Source organism: Fukomys damarensis, unplaced genomic scaffold (genome assembly GCF_012274545.1).
Source record: "Fukomys damarensis isolate Sample0158 unplaced genomic scaffold, DMR_v1.0_HiC HiC_scaffold_21, whole genome shotgun sequence".
NCBI lineage: Eukaryota > Metazoa > Chordata > Mammalia > Rodentia > Bathyergidae > Fukomys > Fukomys damarensis.
Window position 1 is genome coordinate 7,137,764 of NW_022900933.1, and position 15,113 is coordinate 7,152,876.

Genomic DNA, 15,113 nt, shown 5'->3' on the forward strand with positions numbered 1-15,113 from the left:
TTTTTTTTTTTTTTTAATTTTCATCCACATGCTGCAAGCATCTCAGTACGTGCAGTTATCCTTGCTGAGCAGGGTCTGATCAGCGTTATAGGGGTGTGACGTTAGGGCACTCCGAGGTTTGTAGGGCCCAGACCTAAGTCCTGCCCTGAAGCAGCCTTCCTCAGCACACTTCACAGCTCAGCAGCCTTGTACAAATCAGTCTTTCTTTCTTTTTTTTAGTGTATTTTAATTCTTTGAGGGAAAAAAAAACAGAAATACTTTCCGAGGAAGACAGTTTATGTGGAGTAGCTTTGTAAATACGCATCTACAATCACATCTATCCGCCATCTGGCGGGTGGTGTACCGCGGATCAAACGCTGGTCCTTGCGTTTGCAAGGCAGGCGGTGGAACCACTGAGCTAAAGCCCTGGCCCTCTCTGCCTATTTTTAATCATTTTTTAAGCAGAACGGATTCTTTTCCCCTCAAGGAGCCACAGGCATGAGAGTCAATGAATTCTACACCCTCCTCACCTGGTTAACTTGTCTTTTGCTGCTGGTAAAGAGCATTTACCGTGTAAGCACATCTCAGCAGCATCCTGGCCGAGTTGTGACAGTCCCCATTCCACTCACCGTGATGTCTGCGACACCCAGGGAAGTACAGCTGACCTGCCGTGAGATGCTGTTCTTCCAATCTGTGTGCTACGCCACGGCTACGCTAGGTACCCTTTTCGTGATTAATGGAATATTATTTCATGTACTCTTTAACCTCACAGTTTATTTTGTGCCATACTCTGACTTTCAGGTCATTAAATCATCTTTCCTGGACTCTCATTCATGGGTCATCTAAAGGTGCCTCTATCATCCACTCAAGCAGACAGATGAGTGTGGGTCTCACGTAGACTGGGAAGTTGTCTTGCCCTTTGCTACTCAAAGTGTGGCCCAGGAATGGGCACCGTTAATGTCATTGGAGTGCTAGTGAGGACTGCGGAGTCTGAGGCTCAGACCAAACCTACTGAACCAGAATCTGCTTTTTAATAAGGCCTCCAAGTGGTTCACACACACATAAAACCTGGGAGAGAACTGGTCTACAAGGCAAACAATTTCACTGTCGGTCTTTATTTTCAACCATATAAGATCTGCCAGATGAAGAAACCATTAACTCAGATGCCACCTCTGGGTATCCTTTGGGTTAGTGTTTGAGTCCTTTGTCTTTACTAGATGAATTTAAAAAAAAAAAAAAAAAGATCTGTCAGGAGTCTTTTCCTTTTCTTGTCCTGTGCTATCCAGGTACAGTAAAGGAGTGTGCATGTTTTAGAGCAAAAAAAGCAGCAATTGGCTTAAAAGGTTTGTTGAACTCTAAAGTATTTATGCTCCAAACATCTTTTTGGTGTTTATAAAAGGAAAAGGAAAATGCCCCCCAAACTTACCTTCTATGAAGGAATAAGGAAGATTCATATCATATGAAGTTTACAAATTCATAAAACAAAGAGAAAACAAATTTCTGAGGCATAAAAGTTTTGGGGAAGCTTCTGTCTTCGTAGCTTAAGACGCGGAGCTCTGATATCAGTAAGGATTGACCACCACCACGTGTCCTGCAGACAGAACACGTGTCCTCACTGCTGTGTCAAGCAGACCAGTGTCTCATTCACCTATTCGCCATATTTTACCAAACATCACTAGGGACCAGGTTTTGCTCTCCCTGCCCACATGTCACTCTCTGTACAAAGTCCTTTTAAAAACCATAGATCAAAACCTAGCGTCTTATTCAAACCCCCTTGCTGAAGAAGTCCCAGATGCCAATCACACCTACCTTTATCAAATCGAGTAAAAACACGAGGGTCACCACATCGTTGTACCTGCACATGGCTTTGCTAACCTTCTGGCTAGGATGTTAGTGATTCAGCCCCAGACAAACAGCCTGATGCCACGGACACATGCAGACACTAAGGGGCTACCTCCTTGGTAGAGGACAGGACGTCCTCGGTCCCTCCCAGGCGCCCTCCGTGCATGTGGGCAGGCTTCCGTGTTTTGGTCGGTGGCCTTCGTGCACAAGCATTAGCGTCCCAAGGTGGCCCTTCCACTGGGAACCTTTAAACAGGGACACACAACTGAAAATATGTTATTTTAAGATCATGATACAAAGTGTATTTACCATTGTTGTTCTCTATTTTTGTTATGAAAAATGTTTTCCAGAGAGCTGTTTTTATATTTTCTGTATTAATATTTGCTTGCATTACATTAACATTTAAAAATTAAAAATAAACTGGGACACCCTTTCCCTCTGGGACCAGTGTGGCCAGTCACAGCGCCTCACATTCTTGGAAGGCTTTGCCCAAACCCAATACCAGAATCTTACCAAAGCTTATTTTTCTTCTGCAAATGTACCCATGCTTTATTGCCTGTAACTTCCAAGTGCTTCTTAAACCAGGGTCTGCATGTCTTCTGCGACCCACCATGGCAAAACACCCCATCCAACCCCTTCCACCAAAGAGAGTCAATTTTATTCCACGAATAAGGAGAGAAAACTAACCGATATCTCTTTAAGACTCCACTCACTTGTAATTTTTGAAAGTTTGATTCCCAGTCCCTTTACGATGACAGTAAAACAAAATCCCAGTCCAAGGTATCTGAACCCCTCCTTCGTCTGAATGGAAATGTTCCCACCAAAGAAAACACACTGGAATAATTAGAGCTGAAGAACAGAAACCTCCTGGTCAGAGCCCACACACTTCTTCCCTCAGCAGCCCCTTTAAGCATGGAGGTTGACATGGATGAATTCATGGTGCACTCGTCCTTTAGGCTTTGTCCTGAAGTGAGCTGGCTCCAATTTTGTTAATGCTAAAATCTGCAGCCAGTTCCAATGGGACTTTGTTTCTCATCAGCGGGTGTTAATGTTTCAGTGGGGAGATGATTCACATGGCCTTCTTGAGCCTAGTCGAGCAGGATCCAGAAGCTGAGCCCAGTCTTCCTCTTAAAAACATTTCCCATATATTTTTTAATGTTGGACGTTGTAATTCTTCTCAGCAAAATCTGTGCCCAGAATGTTTTCATTGTAATATGCAGATTCCAAGAGGAAATAAATGGACAGTAGAAGTTGAAAACCAACAGAAAGCCTAGGACTTCACCACTGTGATATGAAAGCTCGCTTTTCTATGCTGTGGATGTAGCAGGACCCTTCCCAGGAGCAGCATGGGAAAGCCCAGAAAGCACAACCTGTTCATACATTGCACATAGAAAGAACTGGCAAACAGGATTAGATTTCTATTTCAAGAGCATAACTCTGCGAGTATTGTTCCTCAGGATAGAATAACTTCATTCATCAACATCCTTTATTGCATATGTAGACAGCTCACTTTCGGTGAATAAATGTTCTTTCAAATGATTTTTTAATTGTATCTGCAACTTGGAGATACTTGCATTTATTCTTTGGTTGTGATACTAACTTCAACATCACCAAAGTTACCTTTCTCGTCCTAGTAATGTTGACATTTTGTGGAAGACATCTATATATCTATAGATATATAGATATAGATATATCTGTATAGGTATAGATACTTGTCTTCTGTAGAATGTCTGTCTATCTGGGATCTTTTGGGGGTGGGGGTGAGCTCTGCATCACTTTCCAGAAGCCTTCATGGCTTACAATCAAGGTAAAAGAATATAATATCCTGTGTGTCAGGAAGCCTTGGGTTTGTTTTTTTTTTTTAACTCAATTATCCTATACACTAAAGAAATTGTCCAGCTGGAGGAACTTAGGGTCAAATATAAAGCAAATAAGCTTCGGAGAGGTTTACTTTACTTCCAATAATGAGGACCTTGACAAGAGAATAGAATAACCCCTCTAAATTCCTTCACATTGGAGACAAGTCTCTGCCTCCCACTGCCAATTACAAAGCTTTGTGCCTGGTCCCCTTGGTTTCTCATCTTAACCTGTTCCTTGTTCCTGTTTTTAGCTTCCCCCTGTTCAAGGGCCTTTAGCCTCCCCTTCAGACTCACCAGAATTGTAACAACAGGGCACTCAGCTTCCTGACTCCCCGTACAAGATTCCAGATAATTCCATGTATTAAACCAAAGGGAGATTATTGTAAAAGAAATGGCAGAAGAGTCATCTTGCAAATAAGAGCCACAGTTCTTACAGTCCAGTAGACTATTTCACAAATAGGAAATTTTAACAGGAAATAAAACTTGAAGAATTTGTTAGACTATTTAAAGTTATTTCTTAATAGTTTGCTCTAATGTTCTGGAAAAGAGAGCCACAGAAGGGAAGGTGTAATTGTTTTGAAGAAAATTTGGTATCTATCCTCCCCTCCACTTGCAATTGGAAACTGAACCCAGGGCCTTGGCACTGAGCAATATTTCCAGACTTTTTTTTTTAATCATTCATTCTGGACTTGAACTTGTAATCCTCCCAGAGTGCTGGGATTACAGGTATGTGATGCCATTGCCTGACAGAAAAAGTCTCTTCAATGAAAACAACAAGCAGTCCTCATGGAAAACTATGAAATATAATTTGTTTTATCATTGTGACATTATTTCCCATTAGATACACAGTTCATTTATCATCTAGGAATTGATTTTATGACATTAAAATCAAATTGATTTGAAAAGCTCCTTGGGCCACCAGAGGAGAATGTGGTACTTTCCTAATGGCTCGTTCACTAACCAATAAGAGAAGGGAAGTGTGAGTCACTAATAAAGCCAGAAGTAAAATGAGATTTGAGAATTTATGGTCTCCAGTCAAAATACTACCTCATGGGGGAAAAAAATCCAGGAAATTATCTTCTCCCTCTCCCCTTACCTTCCATTAACTAAAAAATAAACATATTTCCAGGTAAGCAGTTTCTCTAGAGCTTCCCTAAAAGGCACTACCTGACCATTCACACTGCCCCAGCTCTCTCATTGCCTAAGAAACAAATTCAGAGCCCACAACTTTCATCTCTGCAGAAACCTCTGTGAATCAACCTTGGAGGCCCTGCTACCTTTCTTCCTCTGTCTTTCTGATGTGAGATTTCACTTGAGCTCCAGCAAAACATTATCTTCCTAGAGGTTATACAGGACACCAGAGGAAAAAAAAATTCAATCTCCACAGAACAGCCCAACTAAGCAACCCCTAGGAAGCACTGAGAAAATGCTAATGAGTGGTGAGAGATAGTCTAACATCCACAAGCTCCAAGACTTCTCCAAGCAGAAAGAACTTGGAGGCAGCATTCCAAAAAGCTCCGTGCTCTAGTAAGAAAGCTTTGGTCCTAGGACAGAGAAATAGGTGTGTGCTGCTAATGAGCTGTATTCCTCCATCTATATTAAAAACAAATTAATATAAAGGATCCTGCTCATAGTACGACTCCTATAGATGGCAATGTCTTAGTTGCTTTCTTGTTGCTGGGCCAAAATATCTGATACCCAAAATTAGACGACAGGTTTATTTTAGCTCAAGTTCATAGCTGGCTCCGAGGCAAGGTGGCAGGGCAGAGGGGCCTGGCAGAGGAGAAACAGTCCATGGCAGGTAGGCTGAGAGCAGCAGCCTCCCTTTCCTTTTTATTCCATTCAGGCTGGAAGTCCACTGGCTGATGCTACCCATATCCAGTTGAGCCTCCCATTATCCACACCCAGAACTATGCTAAACCAATCAGTGGACTAATTTAGTTATCACACACTCTTAATCCATATTCAATCCCTAGATCCAGCCACGTCTGAAAAGTCCCACCTATGAGTACCTGAGGCTTTGGGGAGACATGTAGATTTAAGCCTTAAAAGGTAACGTTATTTATACCTTTATTTCCAAATACAGTTCCTGACCCAAAATTATAGTTAATAAGGGTTTGTGAAATGGAAGGGTGCCAAGGGCCAAACCTGAAGATGGCCCTTCGCCTCCTCCCTAATCCCTTTCTCCTCCATAGATTGGATGGATAGTCAGACAGTTTGTCTAATATTCCAGACCCTGGGTGGCACAGCCCCAGGAGACAGTTACACTGTGTATCCTTCCCTGTTGCCCTCCCACACCTGCCCCATAATGAAACAGTCACACTACATTCACCTAGGCCATGTAGGCCATGTGGCACTATTTTCCCTGCCTACTCTTCCTGTTTGCCTTCCATTATAAACTCCACTCAGCCATTAGGTCCCAACAAGCTATGGTTCCACCAAGTCCCAGCTGTCAAGAATAGCACTGATTTCATTTTTCTTCATCTCCCACCACTCTCCCCAGCTTCAGACCCTATGCTGTGTGAGTCACAACAGAAGAGAGGTTGTAGAAGGGAAGGACACAACAAGAATCCTGACATATACTTTCTTCTTTTTTACTAATGACTTTTCTAAATATAATGTATATCTATTGTATAAAAAAAAAATGAACACCATGGACTAGGAATGCCCCAGATAATGAGCCACACCACATAATTTGAAGCCCTCTGGTTGCCAGTGTAGCTCTGCTACATGTTATAGCTTATGTCTACTTTGCCTCTTACAGCTGCGTCACAACTGGTCTCTGCTATCACAGAGCCCTATCACCTCTGCCCGTACAGGAAGCCCAGCTTCATGAAACTTCCTCTGGCTAAAAAGGACAGCCATCATAGAACCTTTCTATGACACAGGTAGCCCCATAAGTGCCTCCCTTTCTGCTTTCAAGAAGGGAACATCCTGAGATCCCAGTGAGAAGCTGGTGTGGACCAGAGTGGCACAGCTGCAGGCAGGTCCAGCCAAAGATGCCAGCCACTTGGGTCTACAGGCCCCAGCCAAAGACCCACCTGAAAAGACCTTCACAGGCACATAAGCAACAGCCAGAGGCCTGCCCCAATACCACTGATAAATGTATGCAGACCCTAGCAGGAAGCCCTCCCAAACACCAGCAACTGGAGTGCACAGATCTTAGTCAAAGGCCCTCCCAGAAAATAGCTAAGTAGAAGGGCAGGCCCCAGCCAGAGGCACACCTAGATACCATCCTAAGTGTGCACGGGCCCCAGCCAGAACCCAACAAGACAGCACATGGATCCAGAAGGGCACCACTCTGAACCCAGGAATTGGTGCAGTGATAAGCAGTAGAGAAAAGTCTGCTCGGTGGCTTGCTGAGGAGTGGAGACCACTAGGTGAGCAAAAAGTTACCTCAACAAAGGTACAGCAGGCTGCATCTGTTGAAATGAATAAACAAGTCTCAAAACCAGACTTCCAGATCACCTAAGGCAACCCCAGAGGGCAACAAGATGGAACAATCTGATACTCAACCATCTGGACTCCCTGAACTGGCAATGAAAGAGGATCTGGAAAAAATGAAATCAGAAATAATTTTTCAGATAGCAATAGAGACTTTCCACGGTGCAAGACATGATTAATAAATCTAGAGAAGACACACATAAAAAAATAGAGGAGCTGAGAAACATAATGGAATCCCAACATAAGAAACAAATGAAACCCAAAAAACAGATACAAACAGATTTCCAGGAGATTAAAAACTCCATTGAAAGTTTACACAGCAGAATGAGGCAATGGAAGGACAGAATTTCAGATATAGAAGACAGGATTGCAATTTGTGATGAGAAAAAGAAAAAATTCTCAAAAATAGTAAGGGATGATGAGAAATCAATCCAGCAGCTGTTAGATATGCAAAAAAGAATAACTTAAGACTGATTGGAGTCAATAAACAGGGCACAGTGTAGATGACATTAAAAAAACTGTTCACAGAAGTAATTGCAGAAAACTTCCCAAGCAGAGGGAAAGAACTTGACATACAGATAAATGAGGCATACAGGACTCCAAGCAGGCATGATCAAAAACAAAAAAAATCAATATATAGGCATATAATAATTAAGTTTCCAGAAACACAACAGAAGAACAAAATTCTACAATCAATCAGAAAAAACCAAATCACATACAAAGCAAACCCCATCAGAATCACAGCAGATTTCTCAATACAACCCCTCAAGGCAAGAAGAGTTTGTAGAGATGTATTTCAAGCCCTAAATGAAAACAACCTCCAACCCAGATTGATGTACCCATCAAAAGTATCTTTCAAAATTGATGAAGACATAACATACTTGCAAGACAAAGAACACCTGAGGAACTTCATGAATACCAAACCAGCACTCCAAAAATATTTAAATAATATCCTAGGAAAAGACAATTAGGATCACAACCCCAGGAATCTCAGCAGAATGAATCCCGCAGGCATGACAAGAAATTAAATGCAAAGGGGAGAATCCAACAAAAAGAAAAAGTCATGACAAGGATAAGTCAATACATATCAGTTATAACCATCCATGTTAATGGTCTCAATTCACCAATCAAAAGAAACAGACTGGCAAAATGGGTCAAGAAGCAAGATCCAACAATGTGCTGCAAATGAGAAACACAATTCAAAAAGAAACTCATAGACTGAAAGGTAAAGGGTAGAAAACACTCTATGTGACAAGAACTTGAACAAAAGGAAGAGTAGCTATCCTATTGGCAGAGCAAATGGATTTCAAACCAATGCTGATAGAAAGGGCCGGCGATTTAGCTCAGTGGTGCCACTGTCTGCCTTGCAAGTGTAAGGTCCTGAGTTAGATCTCCATTACCCCTCCAAAAACTGAGAGATGAAGAAGGACACTACATCCTTGTAAAGGGAGAAATCCAAGAGGAAGAGATGACAGTCACAAATATATGTGCACCAAACTATATAAAATACTAATGAACATGAAAAATCAAACAAGCACTAATACAATAGTAGTGAGAGACCTCAATACCCACTGTCACAAATGGATAGATCAACTAGACAGAAAACAAACAACAAAATACTAGAACTCAACCAAACTCCTGAACAAATGAACATAACAGATGTTTACAGTGTTCCACCCCACAAAATCAGAATACACATTTTTTTCAGCTAAACATGGATCATTATCCAAAATCAACCACATACTCACTCATTCAAGAGATGCAGATGAAAACGCTAAGATTCCATCTCACCCCAGTAAGAACAGCTGCTATCAAGAAATCAACCAATAACAAATGCTAGTGGGGTTGTGGGGCAATAGGAACCCTTCACTGGTGAGAGTACAGACTGGTGCAACCACCATGGAAATCAAAATGGAGAAACCTCAAACAACTAGGATTAGAGGTCCCCTTTGACCCAGCCACCCCTCTGCTGGGTATCTTCCCAAAAGAATTAAAAGAATGATACCACAGCAATATATGCTCACCCATGTTTACAGCAGCATGCTTGTAATAGCTAAAACTTGGAAACAGCTCAATTGCCCATCAAATGGAAACTGGATAAAGATGTGTTTTTTTAATAAAATGGAGTACTACCCAGCCATAAAGAATGAGAAATTAGAGACATTTGTAGCTAAATGGATGCACATTGAGGAGATAATTTTAAGTGAAATTAATAAGTCACACATGTGTAAATACTGAATATTTTCTCTGGTTTGAAAAAGTAAAAGTGTAAATAAGGATCAAAATGTATAATTGATATTGTGTCATAGGAAGTAAAGTCTAAAAGAGTAGAGGAAGTGGGAGGGGTAGGGGAAAGGTAAAAAGGAAAAAGAAAAAAAAATATGTGAAAAGGAAAAAAATGGAAACAATGTCTTTGTAAACAGGGAAGGGTGGAGGGGCTGAAGGGAGGGCTGGGGAATGGGGAAAAACAAGAACCAAGACCTGTCATGTAAAGGTACAAGATCCCAATGATGAATGTAACTGTACTGTACAACTAAAATGTACCAATAAATTTAATAAAGATAAAATTTCCTCCACCGTTTTCTAGGGGGCATCCACTGACTCCTTCTTCAAGGAGGTCTCCTGTTCCAGCTGTGATGTGTCAGGGGATGCAGACCACAGGACCTCTGGGGCTTATGCTACCCAAAGGCATCTATGTCCCTTACTAAACATGTCTCCTTGCCACATTAATGCTTAAGTAAAAATAGCCTCATAGGTCATTTTTAGTGTTCTTCCTAATGTTACACCAAATGTATTAAAGACTAAAAAGATCTCTGAAAATCTGCATGAATTCAAAAGACAGAGAACATGCTTTATTGGCATTAATATAGGTTTCCTTGGCATATTATGAAAAATGAACAAGGTTACATCTAACTCCAAAATACCAAAATTAAAGACATTTGCATAAAACTAGAGGGTTTGGGGGGTTTTATTTTAAGTCACAGAATCGGCTGCTGAAGATGTAGGAAAGACGGGGCATGAGCCAGAGAGTCAGACTTTTCCCTCAGAGGCAGCACTGCGGTTCTACAACTCCAGGTATGTTAAATTTCTGAGATTACAATTTAAATTTTAAATATGCTAAATAGAGTAGAGTATTTGAAATTGACCATTTGCTCACTCCAAAAAACGTGATTTTTGTTTCAGAAGTTTTTAAGCCAAAATGACAGCTTTTGGTTTCTTTTTTTTCTTTTTTTTCGAGCTTGTTCATTTGTTTTATCACAAAATAGCCTCTGTATTAAAGATCTTATGGGAATTTAAGGAATTTTTCCTGGGAATGAATTAGTCAAATCCAAACACCTTTCACTTTGAGATAGTCTCTTTATCAATTCCCTTCTCTTTATCAGCCTGAGCAGTCTCTATTTCTTGTGAAGATAACTGCTCAGTTAAAAAACAAATGGAGAATTTTCTCTAAGGAAACTTGCAGTTGGATTTCCCTTCAGGGAAGGAACACTGGTGGTTGGTTTTGGTCATTTGTAGCCCTTCAATCATAAATCTAGGTGGAGATCAGTGGCTAACTAGAATGTGAAATTTTTCCAGCCCCATTTCCTACACAGACCCAATGCATTTGAAATCGGGACATTTATCAATCCTTATTGAGAGGTGGGAGGGGCTGCAATATACAAATCATGGCCCAAGGCTCAAGGCAAAGGAAAATTAATGTAAATGAATGAGCAAGAAACTATTTTGGTGAAAGCTCAAAAGTTGTTTTGCATTTTTAGCAGAAGTGTGCTGCCTCCGGGCCTTGTCCCTAAGCTGGACATGAGGGAGACAGCTGACCTCCTCCACAGGCACCGTGGGAACAAGCAGCCTTCCACCGAGGCGGTATCACTGCTCCGGCTGCCCTTTAGCAAGTCTGCTAAACTCAAGGCTGCCAACTGCCTGTGGCGGTTCAGATGGTCTCACACTCCGTTCTGGCTGTGGAGCAGGCCCCGCAGTTGCAGCGGAGAGCCACGGGGTAGGTGTAGAAGGGGTCGACTCCAGGGACACAGTGAGGCAGCCTGATGGTCACCTGCTTGGTCTCCTTGTAGGTACAGACTCGATGATGTGCTTCAATGTAGGGGGGCTCCAGAATGGGTTTCTGTCCCCCCAGGGAGAAGACAGGGAGCCATTAGAACATATCAGCAGCATCCTTTTCTTGGCATCACTAATCCTATAGGAAATTAACTTGGTTTTTGTTTGCTCACTTCATGCTCTGTCCCCTCCCAGTAGAAAGCAAACTCCTGAAAGCAGGAAGCTATCGCTTCTCGGCCTTTCGGCTGAGATCAAGTGTAGAACCTGAAAGCGCAAAGCTGATTTTAGTCATCGCCGTACCTGGAGCTCCTAGAGGGATCCGCTGCTCAGCTCACGGGTAGCACTTGATAAGCGCGTAGCAAATGGATCACCTTGGTCATTTGCCTTCTAAACGGTCTCTCCTTTCCCAACATCAGCCGCCCGTCAGTTTGCAACACAGCAGCTCTAAGTGACCCTTTAAAAACTAGTCAGATTCTGTCCTCCCTTTGCTCAAAGCCCAGGGATTTCCCATCTCGTTCAGAGAGAGTCAAAGACTGTACGATGTCCCTCAGGCCCTACATCAGGCTTCCAACACTCTGAAGATTCGCAGCTCCTCATTCTCTTCTTCTGCTGTGTCTGTGACCATTCCCACCTTGTGACTTCCTCGCCCGTCTGCAGCCACTGTGATTTCTGTCCTTCCTCAAATTACCTTGCTCGCTGTCCCCTGCCTGGAGCACTCTTCCCTCCTATGACTCACTGCTCCAACCAAACTTGGGTTTTTGTTCAAAGGTCACCCTCTCAAGGGAAGCATTTCATGACATCCTATTTAAAATTATAATGTCCCACCTCCACACCCTAAAGCTTCCTTCTGTTTCCTGCTTTGTTTTTTTCTCTACGTCATATGACATCTTACTTATTTTATCTTTATGATGTTTCTCCAGCTCTAGAGAGAAAGCACAGTACGATAAGGGTTTTTGCCCATTTGGTCCCTACTGGGCTATCCTACGCAGAGGGGAAACCATGAGGTTCTCAAGAAGCATCTGACAAATCAACAGAAGAAAATACAGCCAGGCAGCTTCCTGTATGCTCTGTATGTTGTTTTGATAAATGAAGGATTCACTTTACATCCTTTACCTTATAAACCCTGAATTCTAAGATCATTTTGATAAACCAAGCACACAGATCGAGGAGAAACCAGCACAAGGTAGTCGTTAAACATCCGGAGCCCTGCAGTCAGACCTGTTTAGTTTGTACACCTGCCAGAGACCTGGAAAACTTCACTCATCAATGCCCCAGTTTCTTCAACTATAAAGCCAAACACTGACCTCACTGAACTGCTGTGGACATAAGGGAAGGCGGTAATGCAATGCCCTCGGCCTTGCACAAGGTAAGTGTTCAGTCAGCATGATCTACTGCCTTACTAGGCCAAGTACTGGGAAGCAACAATAAAAAACTAATCTCTCAAAGGACAGTGCCTTCGCTTGCTCGGGGCAAAAAGGTAGGCAGATAGACAGATAAATAGAGTGTAGATGATAGAGAGATAGAGAGATAGACAGAGAACCAAGATGTAGTCCTTGCATAAATGCTGTGAAAATAGCACCCTTTGCCCCCAGAGGGACCATGAAGCATTTGTGCTCAGCAGAGCTGAATTTGTCGATTCTGTCCACCCTTCCTCCACTTACTCCGCGTTCTCTCACCCTTGGTACCCTGAGAACGCTGGCAGACCAGACGCCCCGTTAAATTTATACTTGAGGGTAACTGACTTCCGAGAACAATATTTGGAACAGATTTATGCTTTTAAAGGAATCCCAGGCCCTTTGTCGTCATGAGCACCCTTGTTTTCAGACACCCTTATTTTCCAGGTAGGCCACCAAAACACAAAAACAGCCTTCCTCAGCTCAGAAACTTTCTGGTTGCTGGAAAAATGAATCTCATTTTTCTCATTCTCGTATTCTTTATCCAGATAATTTCCCTTTCCCTAACATAGTAAAGACACAAACAGAAGCTGAATTCAGAAAGCTAAAATTGAGGCAAATCAGTTCTTTCATGGGTTTGGTGCCTTCCATTTCTCCAGTGATACCTCGGTCCTTGGCCTCCTGCGGGTGACCAGGGTCCTGTTAGAGACGCCGACCAACATATAGAAGAAGAGAGGGGAAGCTGAGTGAGGGAGAAACCGAAGTCTGAGAATGCGGCCCACAAAGCATTCCCTCTAGCCCGGATCCAAGACAGAGCAGACGGCACTGCTGGGCCAGGCCCTGCGTATGAGAAGGTTCCCTGAGTTCATCTGATGTCAGTGGGCGGGCACTGAGCAAAACTGAATTTTCATTTGGCTATTTAGGTTCAGACCCCTGAATGGCACAAAGTGATAATAAAACAAAAGAAAGCTAACTTCCTGGAGTACTTTCATTTAATTTGGCTGTTTCGTCACCAAAATTCAATTCCATTCAGAAGGTCACAATTTTATCTAAGCAACAGCAGGTTGCTCTCTCAGTATCTGAAGCAAACGCTCTTTCCCTAATGGCTCAGTGCTCCGAAGCTGGTTTTCAGCAGACTAGAGAACAGACAGCTTCAGGTAGAGGTGAATCCCAGGCAGCTCAACAGGTGTGTACCGAATGCCTTGTGCACCTGTGACACCACTTTGACAAATGCTGGGAAAGTCACAAGAATGAACCTCAACCCACAAAAAAATTCAAGACATGTGTGAGTGGAGGACATTAAAACAAATGGAACCATCGAGCCAGTGAATTACCAAGGAGCCCGCCAAGGCTGAAGGAAGGAGGGGCACTGGGGACAGGCTTGGAGAGATGGCTACGCTAAGGACAGCTGGAAATGGAAGGGATATAAGAGCAGCTCAGAGGCTACAGCCAAGAATTTCTTCCCAACTTTATACAATGCTCTGTGACTTTACAGTCACTCACCTTTGGATCCTCCTTGTGCTCTATGAAATGGGTAGAATAGACCACATTCTGACCTCCCAAAGATAGTGCGAAATACACAGACACCATATCAACCAAGTTACTAATCACAGCAGTGCTTTCTTAGAGAGGCGACATGATGTTTTTTTAACATCACTTTTGCAAGCTGCTGAATTGTGCTATTGCTTTTTTAATCCACAGGAAAGGGCAGTTCAATTTCTCATCACTGAAACAGTTAATGCTTAAGAACCAGGCCCAAGTGGCTGGTCCTGGAGGCTCTGCAACTTACCTCCCAGGTCTCAATGCAGCGCCAGCAGGCATCTGCGGTGATCCAAAGGCCCCTGCAGCCAGGCTTCTTGGCCAGGAAGGTGAACTCCCTCGCTGCACAGCCCACAAAGGTACGCAGGTCACCCCTGGAGGTGCCAAGGACAGAACCACAGCCACACACACAGAGCAGGGCCACGGTACCCAGGAGGTATGGCAGCTTCATTATGTTCCTCCGCGGAGGGAAAGGAGACAGAGTTGAAACCCTACTGCCTCCAGTGGGGGAGCCAAGATGTGTATGTTGCTAGCAAAGGGGCCTGACTCTTGGTATCTCAGGAAAAGTGAGCCAGGAAATGTAAATACCCATTAAACTCCAGCACAGGGACCCGAGGCCTTCCATAACAGGCTCCAGTAAAGATTCCATAGATCTTTCTCCATCCCCAACCCTCGAGGTGCATTCTTGGGATTTTTCCTTTGTGCAACTCCACTGCTGGAGTTAACTGGTATGGTAAAGAAATTGAACTAGAGACGGACGTGATCAAAATATATGCACGTATGGAAATATCACACCGAACCCCAATATTCTGTAAAATTAATAGACACAAGTAGAAAACTAGTTAGAAAGAATAAGAGAAAAACTAAACTAAATATCACACCGAACCCCAATATTCTGTAAAATTAATAGACCCAAGTAGAAATATATTTAGAGAGAATTAGAGAGAAAAACTAAAACAGTGAGCCCTTCTATGCCAAAAAAGAAATGCATTCCAATGTTCTCTTC

At 42.8% G+C, this 15,113-nt stretch overlaps 1 protein-coding gene across 1 annotated transcript; it reads right to left on the minus strand.

Moving 5' to 3' along the window:
* Positions 1–11,052: 11,052 nt before the first annotated feature.
* Positions 11,053–14,558, minus strand: Gphb5 (glycoprotein hormone subunit beta 5). The gene is made up of 2 exons (XM_010638757.1): positions 14,358–14,558; positions 11,053–11,241 (listed from the first exon to the last, which is right to left on the minus strand). Exons 1-2 carry the CDS (start codon positions 14,556–14,558, stop codon positions 11,053–11,055), a joined length of 390 nt encoding a protein of 129 aa, XP_010637059.1.
* Between the last annotated feature and the right edge of the window lie 555 nt (positions 14,559–15,113).